The 23,194-nt window shown below is 41.1% G+C and overlaps 2 protein-coding genes across 2 annotated transcripts in view; both read right to left on the reverse strand.

The window, feature by feature from the left end:
* anpeplb (alanyl (membrane) aminopeptidase-like b) overlaps positions 1-9,786 on the reverse strand; it is a 31,539-nt gene extending 21,753 nt beyond the window's left edge. The window contains exons 1-6 of the mRNA XM_061772775.1: positions 9,076-9,786; positions 7,518-7,660; positions 7,273-7,403; positions 3,119-3,239; positions 1,195-1,349; positions 753-866 (exon numbers count right to left, since the gene is read on the reverse strand). Of these exons, the coding sequence (XP_061628759.1) occupies positions 753-866; positions 1,195-1,349; positions 3,119-3,239; positions 7,273-7,403; positions 7,518-7,660; positions 9,076-9,680 (1,269 nt within the window). The 5' untranslated portion in view covers positions 9,681-9,786. The remainder of the gene's footprint in view (positions 1-752; positions 867-1,194; positions 1,350-3,118; positions 3,240-7,272; positions 7,404-7,517; positions 7,661-9,075) is intronic.
* A 3,767-nt stretch (positions 9,787-13,553) lies between these two features.
* Positions 13,554-22,726, reverse strand: si:dkey-12e7.1 (uncharacterized protein LOC557553 homolog). The gene is made up of 3 exons (XM_061773777.1): positions 22,452-22,726; positions 20,562-21,173; positions 13,554-16,136 (listed from the first exon to the last, which is right to left on the reverse strand). Exons 2-3 carry the CDS (start codon positions 21,090-21,092, stop codon positions 15,549-15,551), a joined length of 1,119 nt encoding a protein of 372 aa, XP_061629761.1. The 5' UTR covers positions 21,093-21,173; positions 22,452-22,726; the 3' UTR covers positions 13,554-15,548.
* Positions 22,727-23,194: the final 468 nt, after the last annotated feature.

Genomic DNA, 23,194 nt, shown 5'->3' on the forward strand with positions numbered 1-23,194 from the left:
TATCCATCAAAAGGTCCTAATTAAATTTAAAAAAAACTATATATATATTAATTCCTTCATCTTCCCTATCGCTTCTCCTCACTAGGGTCGCAGGCGTGCTGGAGCCCATCCCAGCTGACTCTGGGTGTGAGGCGGGGTACACCTTGAACTGGTCGCCAGCCAATTGCAGGGCATATAGAAACAACCAATCATTCACACTTACAGGCAATTTAGAGTCTTCACTTAACCTACCGTGCATGTTTTTGGGATGTGGGAGGAAACCGGAGTACCCGAAGAAAACCCACGCAGGCATGGGGAGAACCGGATTTGAACCCCGGTCCCCAGAACTGTGAGGCAGATGTGCTAATCAGGCTCCACCGTGCCGACGTGCATATAGATATACATATATATATATATATTTTTTTCTTATTTTTTTTCATTTTTTTTCATATGCAATTATTATGGCAGTCAATTATCCACGGATTTTCGCAATTCACGGTCCAGCCCAGTCCCTGTCCCCGCGAATAGCTGGGCTCCACTGTATAGTGTTTTATTTGTATTTATTTATTTATTTGATTGTTTTAGCTGAAGTGCCAGGAGGTAGCCATTCAAGTGTGGCTGCTTGAGCACAGGAAACATTTACCCGTATAAAACCAAGGCAGCATAAATCTTTTTTTTGTGTGTGTGTGCAAAATTAGAACTTTTTAAAAATGTCTTTACCGTTATTTATCAAATGATTTGAAGATGACCTATATATATCAATCAGAACTTACCATTTTAAATGTAGGTTCAACTTCATCCAGCGCCAAGTTTGACAAATACGTGGCAAAACCTTCATTTAGCCAAACTTGACTCCACCATTTCATTGTCACAAGATTTCCAAACCACTGCAAGCAAAAAGAGACAGAATCATAACAGGCACATTTTCAAGTACTGCAGCATTGAAGACATAAATCCAAATGTAACACATTAAGAAAAAAAGAGAATAAAGGACTTCATCTATTTGTGCCATTTCATTGGCATGTGGCTGTGGTAAGATTATTTGATTTATTCATTCATTAATTTCTCATTTTTAGAGAAGACTGAGGGCAGCAACAAAACAGACACTTAGAGCAAATTGGAGATTGAGGAGTATAATACTGCGGTCTTTAATGATTTCATCGTTTAATAATTAATTTATATAAAAAAAGATTTCTTTTTTTTTTTTTTACTAACCTGGTGTGCCAGTTCATGTGCAATGATATAAGAGATTGTTTCCTTATGCAACTGGGATGACACTCCCTCTTCATACAGCAAAACTCCCTCTTCATATGTGATCAGTCCCCAGTTTTCCATTGCTGCAGCAGCTAAATCTGGCAGTGCAATTTGATCTGGGGAAATAATTAACTACAATAAATATCCAGCACATATGAGGAGGGTTCTTCTTCCAGAAATTAAATACTCCTCTGTCAAGAAAACAACACAGGTGTTTGTTGGGGGCATGTGCACAATGTTTCAAAATGGCATTCTACAGTGGTTCCTTCTCAACCTTTTTTTCCCTTATGTACCCCATGAAATTTTTGTCATACCATGAGTACCCCCTCACTCATGTGTGGATGATTCTCCAAACGTAGAACTTATCACCATTGATTATTGAATGAAAATAAATATGTTGCCTTGAAAATAATATAATATCCCTCTCCTGAATCCAGAGGAACTGGCCGTTTTATTCACATTTGCCTGCACGCAGATTTTGGCAAGACTGTGCCCAAGGCTATTATTGTCTTCCAAGGTAAACTAATTGTAGCGCACATACCATTTTATGGACGGATTTTTGAAATGTAGATTGATCGATAGATTGATAATTTAACCACTTGTTTCTCTGCTAAACTCCTGACAAGATTGATTGGCCCGCTAGTGGTAAAGCGGGCGAGTGCTCAAATCAACAACTGGCCTTTCTCTACCCAATCCTGCGGGAAAAAAATCCAAATTATTAAAAAATGTACCTGTAATCTGATTACGTCTTTTCCCGAGACTGCACCAGATTACAGTTACTTTTTTTTTTTTATCCTGAACACGTAACGCCAGTACATGTATTCCGTGACACCTGTCCAAGCCTGTTTCCACGTACCCCGTGCAATGTGCTCGCATACCCCTATTTGGGAAACACTGTTCTACACCACTAACATATTAGCAATGCAGTCCACCAATATTGGTCTCATATTCATTTTTTGATGTCAAACCCAAATGTATTCATTCTGGAACTGAAATACTGTATAAGAATTGGCCTCATTATTACAATACTTGAGGTGGTAAGTGCCCATGAGAGTTAATGACACATAACATGACATTCCAGCTGTTGCAGTGCATTTTGGGACTTATTTCAGTGGTTATCATGGTGCCAACAAGGTCCATGGACCACACGAGTCACCTGTTCTAAAAATACCTCACCAGTGATGAGACGTGATTTCCTAGGAACGTTGTAGTAATCATTTGAAAATATAAACACTCACCGAGATTAGTAGAATTTAAGCGTTCCAAACGGGTAATTATTTGTGACCTACCTTGTTAAATCAGTGTTGATAATTATTGTGAAAAATCATTAACATAATCGGTGTCCTCACATTAATGAGTATCATTAATTATAAATAAAAACATATAGCTAAAGGTAATTTGAGAAACATTCTGAATTGTGAATCAAACCCTTTGCATTAATAAGTACCCAAGAAGTAGATCTCAGTTTCAAAAACGTTGATGAGCCCTGGTTTACACATAAGAATATATTTTATGTTTCAAATAATAAACAGTTCTTCTTCGGGTTTGAAGACATGTTACAAAATAATAATATAATACAATAGAATTGCCACTGTAACTAGCAATATTTGTCACATTACTGAGATGAAAAGCGTTCAAATTTGACAACAGAGATAAGAATCAGTTTGTAGAATAAACAATTGTTTATATGACATTCAGATAACCTCGATCAACCCTAACCACATTAGAAAATGATGGATGACACAGGCAATTCAAACAAATTATACTAGTTACGATGCATAAAACTGCAAAGAAGTTTTAGAAGACTTTTCATGAAAGATATTTAGTGTCATCACATCGTAGACACACAAAATTGGATCCATAAATATGTCACATAAAGTCTTACCCAGCTTTTTCAGAAGATACTTCATGTCAAAGTATTTCTCGTAGAACTTAAGAATCTGTCCGGTAACATTTGCTGCATATTGAGTGTGTCCAGCTTTTGTCGCCTCTGGCCGAGCAAATATCTGCATGAGAAAATCATAGAGGGCACATCAGGTCCAGTTTTGTTTTTTTTATTCTCAAGTGAAACACAAAATTGTTGGTACCCTTTCATTAAAGACAGAAAAGCCAACAATTAAAAATAATAGGTCTATTTATGGGAATTAATAAAAGAAAACCAGCCGTTGCTTTATTTTGGTGGTGTTTTTAGCTCTTTTTGGAGGTTGCTCATGCACACATGGATCGACTCACAGCACCCCTAAAATTTGACAGATTTTTTATTTTTTGTTACTGAATTTCCTTTGTAAACAAGCTAGAAAATACAGTACTTGATTGAAACGTAACCAATACTTCAACAATGAAAATACAGCACCCCCCCCAAGCTAGGAAACTTGATCAGAGACAGCACCAGTGTTCTCTGTTTGAATTGGAATCCGAGACGCTAGCTGTTATGTCATGTGAATTTCGTTTGTTTTATAAATCCACTTCATTCCTCTTTTGCTGTGGCGCAACATTTAACCATCAGATTTGACAGTTTAGTTTCAGACGTTCCCAAAAAGTGTTCTTCTTCTCTTTCATAAATGTAGGGATGAAATTGCATTCAAATGTATAAAACAGTCAAATGTATCTTACCTGCCAGGAAGCTCAGCACCCCTAAACCTTTAATCACCCCTGGGAATTCTTTTGATCAGTCGATTTCTGTTACTGCAAAATGCGTCTTGTGCACCTGTGACAGGTATTTTAGACTACTCTTCATTAGAAAACTGCTTCAACTCTGCTCAGTTCGAAGAGAGCCTTCTCCAGCTGCATGTTTCAGCTCCTTTGTCAGATGTTCAATAAGATTTAGATCACAAGTCTTCAGAATTGTCTTGATCTACATTGACTTTGATGACTTTTTTTTTTTTTTATGTTATGTCTTCTTCGTTTTGTGTTGTGGCGGATGGTATCTAACATTTTAAGATGCATTTTTGCCATCTACTGTGCTGGAATGTCGGTCAGAGTATGTACATACAGGGAGCAAAACAAAACTTATCTTCTCTTTCTCATGCCCTTTTCTCTTAGAAATTAAAATTAGGCTCAACAAATAAAGGTGGAAAGCGAGTTCTTCGGCAGAAGAGAAGAAGAAAGCAAAGAGCCTAGAACTGTATGTGGGGACTTCTCGGGAGTTGGTTGACACGATGATTAGGAGAAAGGTTGATATATTGTGTGTCCAAGAGAGGAGGTGGAAAGGCAGTAAGGCTAGAAATTTAGGGGCAGGGATAAAATAATTTTACCATGGTGTAGATGGGAAGAGAAATGGAGCCGGGGTTATTTTAAAAGAAGAGTTGGCTAAGAATGGTGAAAAGAGTATCAGATCGAGTGATGAGGCCAAAACTTGAAATTGAGGGTGTTATGTATAATGTGATTAGTGGCTATGCCCCACAGGTAGGATGTGACCGAGAGGTGAAAGAGAAATTCTGGAAGGAGCAAGACGAAGTAAATTCTGAGCATCCCAGACAGAGAGAGAATCGTGATTGGTGCAGTTTGTAATGGATATGTTGGTGAAGGAAATAGGGGTGATGAAGAAGTGATGGGTAAGTACGGCATCCAGGAAAGGAACTTGGAGGGACAGATGGTGGTAGACTTTGTTACAAGGATGCAAATGGCTGTAGTGAACACTTTTTTTCCAGAAGAGGCAGGAACATAGGGTGACCTACAAGAGTGGCGGTAGAAGCAAGCAGGTGGATTACATCTTGTGCAGACGATGTAATCTGATGGAGGTTACCGACTGTAAGGTAGTGGTAGGGGAGAGTGTGGCTAGACAACATAGGATGGTGGTGTGTAAGATGACTCTGGTGGTGGGGAGGAAGACCGAGGAGACAAAGGCACAGCAGAGAACATGTGGTGGAAGCTGAGCTTTTCGGGAAGAGGTGAGACAGGCTTTCGGTGGACAGGAGGAGCTTCCAGAAGACTGGACCACTGCAACCAAGGTGATCAGAGAGGCAGGCAGGAGAGTACTTGGTGTATCTTCTGGCAGGAAAGGAGAGAAGGAGACTTGGTTGGACACTAAAGAAGGAGTAAAGGATCTATACAGGCTGGCCAGACAGAGGGCTAAAGATGGGGAGGATGTGCAGCAGGTTAGGGTGATTAAGGATAGATATGTTGACTGGTGACAGCAGTGTGCTAGCTAGATGGAAAGAATACTTCGAGGAGTTGATGAATAAGGAAAATGAGAGGGAAGGGAGAGTAGAAGAGGCAAGTGTGGTGGACAAGGAAGTGGCAATGATTAGTAAGGGGGAAATTAGAAGGGCATTAAAGAGGATGAAAATGGAAAGGCAGTTGGTCCTGATGACATTCCTGTGGAGGTATGGAAGCATCTAGGAGAGGTGGCTGTGGAGTTTTTGACCAGCTTGTTCAATAAAATTCTAGTGCGTGAGAAGATGCCTGAGGAATGGAGGAAAAGTGTGCTGGTGCCCATTTTTAAGAATAAGGGTGATGTGCAGAGCTGTGGGAACTATAAAGGAATAAAGTTGATGAGCCACACACTGAAGTTATGGAAAGATTAGTGGAGGCTAGACTCAGGACAGAAGTGAGTATTTGCGAGCAACAGTATGGTTTCATGCCTAGAAAGAGTACCACAGATGCATTATTTGCCTTGAGGATGTTGATGAAAAAGTACAAAAAAGGTCAGAAGGAGCTACATTGTGTCTTTGTAGATCTAGAGAAAGCCTATGACAGAGTACCCAGAGAGGAACTGTGGTACTGCATGCGGAAGTCTGGAGTGGCAGAGAAGTATGTTAGAATAATACAGGACATGTACGAGGGCAGTAGAACAGTGGTGAGGTGTGCTGTTGGTGTGACAGACGAATTTAAGGTGGAGGTGGGACTGCATCAGGAATCAGCCCTGAGCCCCTTCCTGTTTGCAGTGGTGATGGATAGGCTGACAGATGAGGTTAGACTGGAATCCCCGTGGACCATGATGTTTGCAGATGACATTGTGATCTGCAGTGAAAGCAGGGAGCAGGTGGAGGAACAGTTGGAAAGATGGAGGCATGCATTGGAAAGCAGAAGAATGAAGATTAGCCGAAGTAAAACAGAATATATGTGCATGAATGAGAGGGGTGGTGGGGGAAGAGTGAGGCTACAGGGAGAAGAGATAGCAAGGGTGGTGGACTTTAAATACTTGGGGTCAACCATCCAGAGCAATGGTGAGTGTGGTCAGGAAGCGTAGAAACGGGTCCAAGCAGGTTGGAACGGATGGAGGAAGGTGTCAGGTGTGTTATGTGACAGAAGAGTCTCTGCTAGGATGAAGGGCAAAGTTTAGAAGACAGTGGTGAGGCCAGCCATGATGTACGGATGAGAGACAGTGGCACTGAAGAGACAACAGGAAGCAGAGCTGGAGGTGGCGGAAATGAAGATGTTGAGGTTCGCTCTCGGAGTGACCAGGTTGGATAAAATTAGAAATGAGCTCATCAGAGGGACAGCCGAGGTTCGATGTTTTGGAGACAAAGTTAGAGAGAGCAGACTTCGATGGTTTGGACACATCCAGAGGAGAAATAGTGAGTTTATTGGTAGAAGGATGATGAGGTTGGAGCTGCCAGGCAAGAGAGCTAGAGGAAGACCAAAGAGAAGGTTGATGGATGTCGTGAGGGAAGACATGAGGGCAGTTGGTGTTCGAGAGGAGGACGCAGGAGATACATGGGAAAAGGATGACGCGCTGTGTCGACCCCTAAAGGGACAAGCCCAAAGGAAAAGAAGAAAAAAGAAATAAATATCCTCAGTCTTCAATACTCCTAAAATTAAATATGTACTATAGTTTAGTTTCTTTTGCACTCTAACCTGCTGTACCGCCACCTCTCTTTTGATTACCTCAACCCCCCACCCAAATGCCATGCTATGACTCCTTCCACAATTACAACATTAAGGTTGACTCTCATTTTTACATTCATTGTATTTGTTATCGTCCCCACATCTTGCAGACCTTCACTTTCCTTTGGAGTCACTAAACACATGGTAGTGTAAAGGGCAGTAAAAGATTCTCCAGCAACTCAATGTGTCTTAAATTTCAAGCAAACCTACTCGAATTTTCACACGGTCGTGCTTGGACAGGATGGGTGTGAATTTGGAAACTGTGAATGCAAACAAGTATGTAGACATTTTCGGTGTCGGATTAAAACGAGTGACTTTCCAGCCATCAATAATATCAGCGCCTGAAAGAAGGGAGAAAAAAAAAAGCAGATCATGTAAAAATTTATTCATTTAACTTTGTGTCAAAAACATGTTTTCCACATTTACATCATGATATCCTCACTAAATTTACTCACCTGCCTCATCTTCATTTCCAAGTGCTACCATATTTGGTCTATGAATGATTGTCACAACAAACACGGCTTTCATTTCCGGCTCATCGAAACAAGGAAACACTCTTCTGGCGTCCGTTGGCTGCAGATGGGTACTGGCAAGAAATCTATGAATAAAAAGTTTAATATTTTCACCATCAAGTATTTAAGGGACACAAGACAATATGAAGTTGTGCTGTTGGAAGAAGTTTCTTTTTAATATACTGCAGGACACATCCGGCCCACCGGCTGCCTATTTGTAGCCCCCGAACTGTTAAGGCCTTTTTTCCACTGCGGTCAGTACAGCGCAGTGCGCCGCTGACCAACCCAGTCATTGTACATTTGTTGTCACACCACACCAGTGGGTACGACGTAAGTGCTACGAAAACAAAGTGCAGTGTGTAAGCACCTTTTATTCCTTCACTATGTGTTTTGGTTGGGTCAGCAACACTAATAATAGGATTTGTCTCCTTGCCAGTAACACACAAACAGCCTGTTACTGTGTCAATTATAATTTTTTAACTTTTATTTCCGGAGCAACCGACTTATTGTTGACACTTTTCTGTCTGTAAAGCCCAAAAATGTTGTGTTCCAAGTCTGCTGATCAAAGAGAATTGGCCAGTGAAAATCAGCAATTCAGAGAAAAATGGACTGAAAATTTTGCATTCATTGTCCCTGCCTCCAACGAGCCCAAGATTTCCAATTTTAAATGGCATCATAAGATGAAGCATAGGAATTTTCAAGAGACATTTCCTCAAATTTCAGAGGGAAGAACAACAAAAATAAATGCACTGAAATCCTCATATCAAGCTGAAAGCAGGATTCGTGTTAGTTATGATGCGACAGACAAAATGCAACAGAGTGGTGCGGAATTTGGGAAAGCACAAGAAACCATTTTCAGATGCAGAAATAAAAGACAGCATGGTTAAAGTAACGGACACAGGCAAACAAAAAGAGGAAATGACAGCTAAAATTAAGCACCTCTGTTTTATTCAACAATTTAGTTTAATATGTCAAAATGGAACTGAAATTTTATTTTAGTTCATATTTTAGTCGTTGTGAATAAAAAGGACATTTTGCTTTTCAATATTGCATCACATATGGGCTGATCGATCTACAAGTGGCCCTTTGACTGATTACAAAAATTCTTAATGGCCCTTTAAGATTTCCATTCAAGTACCCCTGTAAGCCATACTGACAAAAACTACAACACTTAAATGAATTTGAAACAAATATTAAATGGCATCGATTGCTCACAACTGAACTTGCCATATATTAATTAACTACATTAAGTCAATTTGCCTTCCGAAAATATTGAGAATATGTCATTAAGAGGAGATCAGTGACCTGTATTACATTTGCCACCGTGACTGGTTTTCCCCAAGTCATATACTGTAGAGAGCACATAACAGAGTTGGCCTATTTTATGTAAGCCACCAAGTGCTAAAGTGTTCACCAGTTCGTATCAGTTTGATCAAAATGATCTCATATTACATGTAAAGTAGTGCTAGGATTTATAATTCAAAATCTTTCTCACACTTACCTGTCCGTATTTGTATTATCGTCAGGATGTGGAAAACCTTCATCGTATGTGCTAACATACAACGCTTGAAGATGTTGCGATATCTCCCCCTTGAATGCCAGAAACAAGCTGTAGTTCATTCCTTCCTCCAGTTGATCCTTTAACTGGATCTCCAGGAAATTACTTTCATCTGTGTGATACTTCATGTTAGCTGTCCTGATCTCCTTATTTGTATTTTTGTTCTTCACCACCGGATCATAAACCCTCAGGTCTCGGCTATGGAGGTAAATGCTCCAGGTCGTCTTAACACAATGGAAATCTACAGATGAGTTACCAGTGAACATCATAGTCTGGTTGGGAGTGGTGACATTAACTTCCTCTATGATTTCGGAGTAGAAATGAAGATGAAGAAAGATTTTGTAGTTCTCAGGTACAAGATTTGTCGGCAACCGCATGACAGGCGGCGGTCCCATAGTGGTGGAAGTGATGGTCGGCCGTGGCGTCGGGTTCATTGTCGAGATCTCAGTCTTGTACAAGATGATCATAGTCACAATGCTGCCAATGGCAGATACAGTCAGGATGCCAAAAGCAGCGGCAAAGGCCTTGGATGTCGAAGTCTTCAGCATGGTGACTCCTGGACTGGAACTTCTGTTTTGCTTGCGTGGCGGAGCTTAATCTGATGGGTCTGTACATGTATCCCTCGGAGCTGCAAAACATTATCTGCATCCAAGTAACCACCCTCCCATAAATAGGGCTTGGCTCTACTATCCCAAGTCTGTGTTTGGATTAAGCATTAACCTGGACATTGCAGAGGGAGCAAAGAGTAAGTGATTCAGTGGGGAGGGTTGTAAATTATCCGTCATAGATACCGCTCAAACATCTGGAGGTGGTTACTGTGGTCCAGTCACTAACTCAAAGGTAAATCTCAGGAAGCATAATGCAGCCCATCTCAGTTCCCTTCCATTTTTCATCTTGATCATTACAACTTAACAGTAGACAGAAAAAGTCTTCACACCCCTGTTCAAATGCCAGGATTTTGTGATATAAAAAAGTGTGACCGAGTGAAATTTCCGAGTTTTTTTTCCCACAATTAATGTGACCTGTAAAACTCAATTGAGGGAAAGTAAAAAACAACTGAGATTGTAGTTTCACAAGTGTGTACACCCTCTTATAACTGGGGGTTGTGGCTGTGTTCAGAATTACCAATCACATTTAAATTTGTATTAAATGGGAGTCAGCACAAACCTGCCACCATCTACTGCCTCCGATTAACCCCGACATTCAGATGTTTTGGTGGGCTTTTCCTGACATTATTGTCGTCACATCTAATAGCACAAGCCATGGTCCGAGGAGAGCCTCATCATTGTTCAAAGGTACACTATATTGCCAAAAGAATTCACTTACCTGCCTTGCTTCTAATACGAAGTCCCATCATCATTCAGGTTTAATATGTTTGTCCAGTCTTTGAGGCCATAACAGCTTCAATAGTTCTGGGAAGCCCTTCCACATGATTTAGGAGTCTGTTCATGGGAATTTTTTTGACGATTCTTTAGAAACACATTTGTGAGGTCACTCTCCGATGGTGGATGACAAGGCCTGAATCTCAGCCTCTGTTCTAATTCATCCCAAAGGTGTTCTATTGGAGGATAAGCGGTAAAGAAAATGGATGGATGGTGTTCTGTTGGTTTGAGGTCAGGACTGTGTGCAGACCAGTGAAGTTAAGTCCTTAATTCCAGTGAAAGCAACTTTGAATGCTTCAACATACCAAGGTGTGCAATACAACACTGCTCTTCACCAAAAGAACTTACCTACAGTGAAGCATGGTTGTGGCAGCATCATGTTTTGTTTTTCCTTCAGCTCGATCTGGGGCCTGAGTGAAGATGAAGGGAATTATGGGTAGTTCCAAATAACTGGCAGTGTGAGCACACACCTTCAGGCTTCTGCTATAAAGCTGAAGCTGGAGAGAACTTCATCTTTCCACATGACAATGACCCAAAGCACACAGTCCAATCAACAAAAGAATGACTTACCAAAAAAATATTAAGGTTTTGGAGGGGCCCAGTGAGAGACCAGACCTAAATCCCATCGAAAATCTGTGGGGTGAACTGAAGAGGACTGTGCACAGAAGATGCCCTTGCAGTCTGGCAGTTTTAGAGTGTTCTTCATAGAAGAGTGGACAAATATTGCCACATCGAGATGGGCACACTGACAGATTCCTACCGCAAAAGATACAGAATTTTGGTCGCATTAAAGATGGTTTTGTGAAAAAGGTTTGCAATGACCCGTCATTTGAACAGGGGTGTGTAGACTTTATATCCAGTGTTCAACAGCATTCATGTTGGCATTCATAATCAGGTAAGGCATCAGTGCTTACACTTACACATGGACTCATGGTATTTGATACCCTTTCATTAAAGCAGCGGTCACCAACATTTTTAAAACTGAAAGCTAATTCTTGGTGACTGATTAATGCTAAGGCCTGCCAGTTTGATACATATTTGTGAAATAACAAAATTGCTCAAATTACTTTTAATTATGTTATCAATATTTACACCTACATTCACCTACAGCCAAACTTAATTGAGCCAAGGCACCCATTTTACATGAGAAAAATCTCACAGCACACCACCAAACAAAAATGTCACAAAAACTATGCATACTGAAATAATGATCTTGTCTCGATTTACTCACAAATCCACTTATTCGGTGTGAAAGCTAGACCTGTTTATTGGGGGGGGAAGCTGATATACTTGTGTATTTCAGGTCATTACATGTTCTTTTCACGTGTACGCGTGTCTGTCCTTGTGGACGTGGTTGGGGAAGTTGATTTCAATTCATGTAAACCATTTTGGTTTGCATTGTATGTACGAAAAGTGCTACATAAGTGAAGTTTTGATTGATTTTATTCTTCCATCCATCCATCCATTTTCTGAGCCGCTTCTCACTAGGGTCGCAGGCGTGCTGGAGCCTATCCCAGTGATTTCGATAATCTCAAAAAGACGTAATTTATTCTGCTGTACGAATGGAAACATTTGGATGGATTTACAGGATTATTGTACTTTCTGGCATCTAATGGAAGAGCATTTAATAGTTCTGCCGGTCACTACACGTCACAAATATATTTGTAATTAATAAATCATTTTCAGACATCCATTCATTTTCCGTACCGCTTCTCCTCACTAGGGTCGCGGGCGTGCTGGAGCCTACCCCAGCTATCTTCGGGCGAGAGGCGGGGTACACCCTGAACTTGTCGCCAGCCAATTGGAGGGCACATAGAAATAAACAACCATTCACACTCACATTCACACCTACGGGCAATTTAGAGTCTTCAATCAACCTAGCATGCATGTTTTGGGGATGTGGGAGGAAACCGGAGTACCCGGAGAAAGCCCACGCAGGAATGGGAAGAACAACTCCACACAGACGGGGGGCCGGGTCCTCAGAACAGTAAGAACCAGTCATCCACTGAGCTGCCCATGTAATACTTTATTTCTATAAATCTTCAGTTAAATTTTCAAACCATCATTTCTACAACATTCCTAGAAAATCACAATGTCCCATCACTAGTGAGCTACAGTACTTTTAGAAGAGACCCGCGGGCTATTCATCTGGTTCTTGGGTGTGACCTGCCCATGGGCACCATGTTGGTGAGCCCTACATTAAAGATAAACCCACAACAGCCGCTTAAATAACTTGAAACTGACAAAGGTAATACATTACATTAATACATTAATACAACACGTATGGCTTCTTGCAAACGCTGCAATCAATTTAGTCAACATTAAGCTGCAGATGTGTTTTTGTCTGTCAAACGTATTTAAAAGAAAGTTAAAGAGGAACCTTGTCATAGTTTTTAATATGGATTTTTATGGTCTTGTCTTGGCATGGTCTCAGCTTGTCTCTGTGTTGGTCTTGACTCGGTCTAGACTCCCAAAGGTCTGTGAGTTCTGGTCTTGGGCAAGTCTGAGTCTCACAATTGTGTGATCTTGAGCACAACACTACCCCTAAATTAATATTTTGTTAACCTTTTGAGGTAATCGTTCAAACGATCTCCGTATCTCTCAATGGGATTTGTGCACCTGTCAACAGAATTTTGGTTCACTCTTCGTGAGCAAACTCCCCAAGCTGTCTCTGGTTTGAAGGCTGCCTTCGCCAGACCGTATGTTACAGCTCCTTCCACAGATGTACAGCAGGATTTAGAGCAGGGCTACTTGAGAATTGTCCAATGTTTTGTTCTTAACCATTCTTGTGTGTTTTAAAGTGTGGTCTTTATCGTGTTGGAGCACCCATTGGCTGTGGCTGCGACCAAGCTTTCTGTCACGGGGTAGCACATTTCGCTTCAGAATGCCTTGATAGTCTTAAGATTTCATAGTACCCTGCACATCCTCGACACCCTCTGCCAGATTCAGCAAAACAAATACTGTATAACTGAGCCTCTTCATCAGTTTCCATTTATTTGAGTGACTAGAGGGTTGTTCATAAAGGAAAGAGCACCAACAATCATTTTAATGTTTATTATTCACAAGCTCAAGCACAGTTGGACCCATTTATATTTTCTAAAATGTAGAATAGACCTGTTGTTACAACATCCATCTTAATCTTGGGCCCTCCAACGCAATACAGATCACCATCCATCCATCCATTTTCTGAGCCGCTTCTCCTCACTAGGGTCGCGGGCATGCTGGAGCCTATCCCAGCTGTCATCGGGCAGGAGGCGGGGTACACCCTGAACTGGTTGCCAGCCAATCGCAGGGCACATCGAAACAAACAACCATTCGCACTCACAGTCATGCCTACGGGCAATTTAGAGTCTCCAATTAATGCATGTTTTTGGGATGTGGGAGGAAACCGGAGTGCCCGGAGAAAACCCACGCAGGCACGGGGAGAACATGCAAACTCCACACAGGCGGGGACGGGGATTGAACCCCGCACCTCAGAACTGTGAGGCTGACGCTCTAACCAGTCGGCCACCGTGCCGCCGCAATACAGATCACACCATTGTTTAAATTGTATGTGCGGTTACTAAGCCTTTGCAAAGAAGGTTTAGAATGACTTGGTTTAATCACTTGTGCTGAGCTGCATACACGGAAGCCTATATGCATGTAACATTATTGAACGTAACTCGAAAAACTGTTCTTTAAAGGGAATGTAAGCAAGCAATCAAAGTATAGTTAAAATATTTTGCAGCAAAGAACACTTTAAATAGATACTGTAGACATCATCCTTTGAATTGATCACAATCCACCAGTTTAATGAACAAATGTTACTCGATAAATGTGCAAAAACACCTCCAGGAAGTGTTCACGGGTCAAAGAATGACAATAAGGGCCTCTACTGAACAGCGTGTGTAATTACAAAAGGAACGGTTGTATTTCTCGGCTTGTGGGAGACATTTGAGAATACTCTGAAGGATGAAATAAAATTCTGTTAAGGATAAAATTACTTTTTCCACAAACTTCACATGCACAGTTCATTATCTAAAAATAACCTAAACTTTGCAAACAACACATCATTGCTCACTTGTAGTAGTTTAGCAAAATTACACCTCCACGACAGCAATGGAAAGTCAAAACAAACAGATCTATATTGACACAGCTTCAGAAATATTTCAAAAAGAACATACACCACGTTTTTGTGCGTACGCACCTTTTGTACATGAGGCCCTTTTGCATATATACATTTATTTCTGATACTGCCGTTAAGTCATTGATTCTCATATCTTACCTCTTTTACTAATTAAATTTTTTTGTTGCCCCTTTATGACTTTTTTTCTCTAAATCAACACTGACGTCGTTGAAAACAGAATTTGTGTGCACATTTGTGACTGCTGTCATGTAAATCCATCCATCCATCCATTTTCTGAGCCGCTTCTCCTCACTAGCGTCGCGGGCGTGCTGGAGCCTCTCCCAGCTATCATCGGGCAGGAGGCGGGGTACACCCTGACCTGGTTGCCAGCCAATAGCAGTCGTCAATTAACCTACCATGCATGTTTTTGGGATGTGGGAAGAAACCGGAGTGCCCGGAGAAAACCCACGCAGGCACGGGGAGAACATGCAAACTCCACACAGGCGGGGTCGGGGATTGAATACCGGTCCTCAGAACTGTGAGGCAGATGCTCTAACCAGTCGGTCACCGTGCCGCCGCTGTCATGTAAATATCTTTGTCAAACAAAAAAGGGTTTTACATTTGTTACCTTGATAGTGCTGTTCCTATTGTGTTTTGAAGGGTGATTCCTCTGTCATTTTTGTTTGAATTGGCTGAATCTAAGATTGATTCCCCACATGGAGAAAGCCTTACACTCACTATTTAACCATGTATGACGTGTGTGAACAAACCGTGGAGTAGTAAAGCTACATTTTGCGTTATGTAGAAATAACTGAGTCTTTTTCATATCAAGTGTCACTTCTCATGTGACTGCTTTGTGTCCCTCTGAGTAGACAAACTAATGGAAAACAGTAATAGAGCAATAACTGTACATTCACAGAGTTGGTTGGTTACCACATCAAGCTGTCTAGATGCTGGACACAATAACAGGACACTTCCAGGATGGCCGATAGTTCCGCGTAGCTCTTCTCTCTCCACGTAGGAAGGAGTCTCTCATTGTTGAGGGCCTGGAGTCTTGGCGTCCCTTCCCGAAGGACATGATACAAGCAGGGCCATCGACTCTGGATCCTCAGCGTGGTGCGCCTGTCCAATATGATGCCGCGAACAGTCTTCTTGGCTCTAAACTCACGCAGAGCAGGTAATTTTAGACAAGAAAAGACCAGGCCTCTGCTGGGTGACACGTCCAAGAACTCCAAAGAAAGAGATTCCAGAGAGTAGGAAATTCCGACGTTCCTCGGCGGCACCAGGATGTGTAAGGTCAGAGATTTTAGGTTAGGCAGGGATGTCGTTAGGGTCTGCAGTGTGGATGGAGTCACTCCTTTGAAGACCCAGAAGTACTTGAGCTCAAGGACTCTGAGCTGCTGGAAGTGGGTGAGCAGAGACACTGACAAATCTGACCAGTCAAAGTGTAACCGCATCTTGGTGATACGAGGACAGCTCTGAGTGAGTTTGGTCAACAGCTCCTGGAAATTGGTCACCTGTCAAAACAAATTAAATTGGTTCAAGAAAATGGAATGAACAAGCTATTAATATAACCACGGGGAACTGTCTTTACAGTACCCTGACATCAGGGGCAGGTACATAAAGTGTACAGTAGTTATAAAAAAGTTAACTCACCGATGTTCAAATGCCAGGTTCTTGTGATGTAAAAAAATCTAAATCAGTCAGATTGTGAGGGCATCTCGTGTCCACAGCCCCCTTCAAATCACCCTGCAGATATTTGATCTTATTCAGGTCTGGAATCTGTCTGGGCCTTTCCAACACCTTAAATCTTCTTCTGGTGAAGCCATTGTATTGTTGATGTGGTTGTGTGCTTTTGTTGTCATTGTCATGCGGAAAGAAAGTTACTCTTCATCTTCAGCTTTCTACCAGAAGCCTGAAGGTTTTGTGCTGACACTAACGGTTACTTGGAGCCGTTTATAATTCCCGCCTTTGACTAAGGCCCCAGTTCTAGCTGAAGAAAAACAGCCCCAAAGCATCATGCTGCCACCACCATGCTTCACTGTATGTACAGTTTATTGTCCAATGGGACATGTCATTCAATTTGGAATTTAACAAAACATTTCTGGAAAAAATTTAAATTTGAAGTTGCACAAAACAGATCTACCAACCATCAAACATGTCTTCACACAAGAAGTAAGAATATCTCACGAAGGTTCTGTGTATATTGTGAGACTTTAACAAATCTCATGACACGAGCTCAATGAACAACTAAAGCAGCTGTCCCCAACCTTTTTCTGCCAGAGACCGATTTTACATAAAGACATTTTGGAACAGAGCAGCATAGCAACAAATGAAAACCAATGCTTAAAGATAGAACCCTACCAGTATGCTGGATGTACAGACCCTTTCCAAAAAAAAATTATATCATGGAAAAGTTATTTCCATAATTCCATTCAAAAAGTTAAAATGTCAAAGATTATAGATTCAGGGCCCACAATTTGAACAATTTCAAGTATTTATTTGTTTATTTTTACATAATTTGGGCTTCCAGTTCATAAAACCCACAAAACCAGGAACTCAAAAAATTTAAATACTTTGAAGAAATCACCATTTACTTCTCAGTTTTTGTACCAAAGAAAGAAAGAAATTAGGGTCTCATTAAATCAATCAAAACATGGTACTTTCAAAATGATATGTTAATCTTTAGTACTTGGTTTGGAATCCCTTTGCTTTAATCACTCCCTCGATGCGCCGTGGCATTGAGGCAATCATCCTGTGCCATTGCCTGGTTATGCAGAGTTATGGAATCCAAGATTTCCATGATGCTTGCTGTCAGTTCTTCTTTATTTTTGGGTCTGGTGCCCCTAATTTTCCTCTTGATAATACCCTATAGATTCTCAATGGGGTTTACAGTAGATCCGGCGAGTTAGCTGGACAGTCAAGCACTGTGATGGCATGGGGGTATGGGGAGGGGCCAGGTCCTGCTGGAAGATAAAATCTGCATCTCCATACAGATCCTAAGCAGAAGGAATCATGAAGTCCTCTCAAATATTCTGGTAGACTCTTGCGGTGACCTTGAAAAGAAATCTGAGTTATCCAACACCTGCACTGGATATTCCCCAAATTATGACTGGCTGTGGATATTTCACACTGGACCTCAAGCAGCTTGGGTTCTGTTCTTTACCCATCTTCCTCCAAACGCTTGGACCTTGATTCCCGAATGAAAGGCACACTTTACTTTCATCGGAAAAGAGGACCTTGGACCACTGGCCAACAGTCCAGTTCTTCTTCTCCTTGGCCCAGTTGAGACGCTTCCTACGTTGGCTGAGGCTCAGAAGTGGCTTGACCCGAGGAACCCGACAGTTGTAGCCCATCTCCTGGATGCGTCTGAATGTGGTGGTTTTTGAAGCTGTGAATTCCGCCTCATTCCACTCTTTCTGGATCTCTGCTAGATTCTTCAATCTTCTGTTTGATAATCCGCTGAAGCCCACGGTCATCTCTTTTGCTGGTGCATCTTCTCCTGCCACATTTTGTCCTTCCACTAGACTTCCCATTGATATGCTTGAACACAGCACTCTGTGAACAGCCAGCCTCCTTAGCTATGAACCTTTGTGGCTTACCCATCCTATGGAGGGTATCAATGATGGTCTTCTGGCCAGTTGTCAAATCTGCAGTCTTCCCCATATTGAACCCAATATTGAACTGAAGCAATTTATTGACACCTGGGGAAACCTGTGCAGGTGTTTTGAGTTTAGTAGATGATTAGTGTGTGACACTCGGTTGAAAACATTTCTGGCCTACAAAATTTGGGCTGATTTCTTCACAGTATTCTATTTTTTTTTTTATTCCTAATTTCGTGGGTTTTATGAGCTGGAAGCCCAAATTATGTAAAAATAAACAAATAAATACTTGAAATTGTCAAAATTGTGGGCCCTGAATCTATAATCTATGAAAGTTTAACTTTTTGAATCGAATTATGGAAATACACTTTTCCATGATATTCTAATTTTTGGGAAAGGGTCTGTAGTTGTTGTAATTAGTTGGAGCCCTGCTTCTTTTCAACGAGCCAGTCCAATCTTGGTGTAAAAGGGACACTGACACCTGAAGACTATTACTTACATCCATTCTACTATACACTTATATTTTGTTTCGGTCGCCATAATTGCAAAAAATAGAGCTTCACTTTCAGACTGATGAATTAAACTATTTTTTTTTCAGTCTCTCTATACAGCCCTGTACCAAATGTCTGAGACTTGGTTGAGAACCGCTGAGCTAAAGGATTAAATCCACAAGTGTGGACTGGGTGCTCAGTACATAATGTTTCAAGTGACAATTATAAGGCTTATGTACACCCCAAGTGCAGCATTTACTCTTTTGGTGAAGAGACTTACATCCAACCACAACCAGCAATTTCCCATTGCACAATCGCTACACATTAAAATTAAGGCTGGGTACTTTTATTTTGATTACTTTTAAGGATTTATTCAAAACAAACTTACTTTATAAAACATGTATGACAGTTTAGAATGTTACTATAAATACAGTGGTTTTATGATGACTTCATTCAGGCAATGGGTCCTCATTCGTTCATCCATCCATCCATTTTCTGAGCCGCTTCTCCTCACTAGGGTCGCGGTCGTGCTGGAGCCTACCCCAGCTGTCATCGGGCAGGAGGCGGGGTACACCCTGAACTGGTTGCCAGCCAATCGCAGGGCACATAGGAACAAACAACCATTCGCACTCACAGTCATGCCTACGGAAAATTTAGAGTATTCAATTCATGCATGTTTTTGGGATGTGGAAGGAAAACGGAGTGCCCGGAGAAAACCCACGCAGGCACAGGGATCTTGTCTGCAAATGTCAGGTTTCTTTGTGCTTCTGTGTGTGTTTGTGTGTATGTGAGAGACAAAAGTAAATGACAACAGGGCTTAAACTGAAATTCCCTTCACTGGATCATCCATCCATTTTCAATATCGCTTCTCTTCATTAAGGTCGTGGGTGAGCTGGAGTCTATCCCAGATGACATTGGGGCCAGGTTCGGGGAACACCTTGCACTGGTCACCAGTCAATTGCAGGGCAGATAGAAACAACCATTCAAGCTCACTTTTACAGGTAAATCTCAACAAGTTACAATAGTGTCAAAAGCTTAATTTAGTTAGGTCGTTAAATTCACAAAGTGAAACTCATAGAGATGGACTACATACATTCAAGAATGAAATATTTCTTTTTTTTTTTTTTAAATAGATGTATAAATTTGATGATTATAGCTTACGGAAAATAAAAACCCAAATTCACCATCTCTCGAAACTGGAATTTTACAGAACAATCAAGAAACAATGGACACAATTTTTAATGTAGAAATTAGGCAGGATTTTGCCATCTGAAATGTATTGGTAGTAATGTTTAATTAACCTTCATCATGTATGAGCACTGAAATAAATCGACTTTTCTACCATATTCAAATTTATTGAGCTGTACCACTACCTGTACACATAATGGCAATTTGTTTGTTTTTTTAAATGTTTGTATGTAACCTAACATGTATTTTGGAATGTGGGAGCAAGGCGGTATACCTAGAGAAAACTTACTAAAGCACATGGAGAAAAGGCAAACTTCATCCAGGAGCTGAGCTGAGATTGGAATTGGGACCTCTCGACCGTAAGGCAAATGTACTAATATCGAACTGCCCATGAGCGACTGTATCTGTTTATTTGCGACACAAATAAAACCAAAACACCATTTCCAACCGCATAACTGGCAAACTATGCCATGTCAAATTGGAATTAAGATTCCAAAAATGTAAATGCTTGAACTGAAGCACTCTGTAGTTTTATCTTTCAGCTATAAGACTATCAAATCAGTAAGTTTATTGAAGCAGCCCCTCACTATTTGTGTGAGTGGCTGACTACATGTCTATTTAATATGGAATTAATATATACAATCTAGATTAATACCGTTACCTGATCCATTTTAGTAATGCTGTCTTGATGGGAACTAGCGCTGGAGTGCAGCCTGAGATCCAGAGGTTCAAAAAGTGTAAAAGTCCAGTTGAGGTCTAGGTGACTGAGGTTGCTGCAGTGGACATTATCCAAAAGGTGGCTTAGCAGGTCACCCCACCCATTACAGCGATCCCCCAAATCAAAGCGGGCCTTCAGTGTGAGAAGGCTGGCCCGGCGTGAGATGAGATGGTGGGTGTAGTGGTGAACCCAGGAATTCCACCTCTCAAACTCACAATTGGAGACAAACTTCCCCTCCTGACCCAAGTGGAAGACGCCCCAACGGCAATAGTCAGCATCTCGCCACAGCTTCCATGAACGAACAAGGCAACTCCAGCTCAAGCAAACCAGAGCACAACTACATTTATCCACCTCATTCAAAAAAGACAACACATGTAGCTGGCACTCCACAGGCAGGAAGTTGAAAGGGAAGTAGTCGTCCAATGCTTTGCGACGCCTGCGAACAGGAACCAAGGGTCTTTTACGTGGAGGCATGTTTCGAGGACAAAATGGTGGCCAATGGCGGAGGTCAGAATCTCCACCGGGAGGTCTTGTGGTCTGGCTTTTCCTCTTCAGCTTCAACAAGTGGGCAAAGACAAAGTGTTAGATATTTATTTTGGGGTGAAAATTTCATAATTCGTTCAAAGCAGGAGTGTTCAAACATTTTCCTTCGAGGGCTGCACACAGAAAAATCGAAGGGTCACTTTCTTCGACCTTATTAAACCCACTAAAACCAATCCTTCAAGCAATTATACATGTTATTTTGGAGAAACTGCTACATCACAGCTTTGTGTTAAAGGTGATAAGGTAAATAGTTTTAGATTTTTACATGCTTTTAAGGTGGCTCCCCACTAGAATAGTTTCACCCCTGCCTTGAGCAGATCTCAATATTCATCAACCAAAACAAGAGCAATTTGTAGTAAGCTGACAATCTTGAAAGCAGTGTTTATTTGATGATCATAATTAATCATTGTGATATGCTCACAAATTTAGAACCTGAGACAGAGCAGAAAGTGGAGGAAAACTTGCTTCTGGAAAATGAATAATCTTAATTCCTGCGGCATTATAAAGAGAAACTTTGTTACTATTTTAGTTGGAAGTAGTTTTTTTTTTTTTTTTACATATTTAAAAAAGCTCTATATAAAACCAATTTGTTGTTGTTTGTGGGCCATGTGAAATGCTGTTTTTGTATACACCACGGGCCACAAACAAAAAGACTGCGAGCCGCAAATGGACATAGTTTAGACAGCCATGATTTAAAGAGGGAATTACATTTGAACTAAGGGATTAAATGTCTTTATCACCTTAATAACTCAACTTTTACAGATCATCTCAATAAATTAGCGTCTCAAGCTTAATTTAGTTAGGTAGTTCAATTCAAAAAGTGAAACTCATAGAGATGCACTACACACACACTCAAGAATGTAATGTTTCAATGAGTTTTTTAAAATATACATGTAGAATTCTAATGATTATAGCTTACAGGACACGAAAACCCAAACTCACCATCTCTAAAAAAAATATATATATATTTTACTTAATCAATCAAGAATCAATGGAAACGATTTTTAATGTAGAATTTAGGCAGGATTATGCCCTCGTAAAAGTATTTTCCTAAGTGTTTAATGAATCTAATATCGCATGACGCGCTAACCAGTCGGCCAGGTTGTTTACCAACGGTTGCCACATGAAAAAAACATACTCATTTTAAGATATTAATCATCGGTTTATATACTCTGCAGCTCGTTAGCCGACACGAAGCTCGGTAGAATATGTGGGTTCTCTAGCAGGTTATATACTTTGAAAAAATATGTTTATAGGTAATTATACAGAAGACAAATTACGTGTATTTACCTTTTGGTCGAACAGGCTCGGCACAGTCGTTTCCCCCCCGGTTTAAAAGCTAACCTGCTATTGGCTAACGCAAAGAGGACACAAAGGAGTTTCCCGTCGAAGCTGTTTATTTTACACGTTGTATCATAAGTTAAACAGAGACGGTTCAAAAGTTGTGGGTGATTTTAAAAAAAAGACCTAAAACTGTAGAAAGCGGTATTTTGCCAATTCTGTTTGTGGCAACTTGTGCCAGTCCAGACAGCTGACTTGTGTCGTTTTTGTGGGCTGAGATGCAGCTGACGTCATCAGAAGCCGACGCGTTGTATCACATAAAGTGAAGGCCTAGATGGCGCACCCCGCTCATCATTGCTTATTAATGGCCATTGGCGGCGTTGTAAAAGCATCCTAGTTGGCAAACTCAGTCGAGGTGTAAAGCAAAAATGAATTCGTCGGACAAATTATGATTACGTTGGATGCAAGAAATTTTGCCAATTCTGTTTGTGACAACTTATGCCAGTCCAGACGACTCGTGTCGTTTTTGTGGGCTGGGGGAGAGCTGAGATACCGGTGACCATACCATTGTGACGTTATCGTATCGATACGTTTCATGTACATAAATGATGCATTCGGCAGATTGTCATACCTGCACATTCTACTCGTGATGACTTTAACTGGCTTTATTTCAATCTATTCTCTCATGTTGGAAATTGACTTGTTCACAGTAACAACTGGGCGGCACGGTGGACGACTGGTTAGAGCGTCAG

This window comes from Phyllopteryx taeniolatus, chromosome 5 (genome assembly GCF_024500385.1).
Source record: "Phyllopteryx taeniolatus isolate TA_2022b chromosome 5, UOR_Ptae_1.2, whole genome shotgun sequence".
Taxonomy (NCBI): domain Eukaryota; kingdom Metazoa; phylum Chordata; class Actinopteri; order Syngnathiformes; family Syngnathidae; genus Phyllopteryx; species Phyllopteryx taeniolatus.

What these genes read in the sequence shown, in the direction of transcription:
- si:dkey-12e7.1 (XM_061773777.1), bottom strand. Translation starts at nt 21,092, where the DNA reads ATGCCTCCACGTAAAAGACCCTTGGTTCCTGTTCGCAGGCGTCGCAAA. An exon ending in GCATTACTAAAATGGATCAG is followed by an intron (nt 16,137 to 20,561) that starts GTAACGGTATTA and finishes TTGTTTTGACAG; the next exon opens with GTGACCAATTTCCAGGAGCT.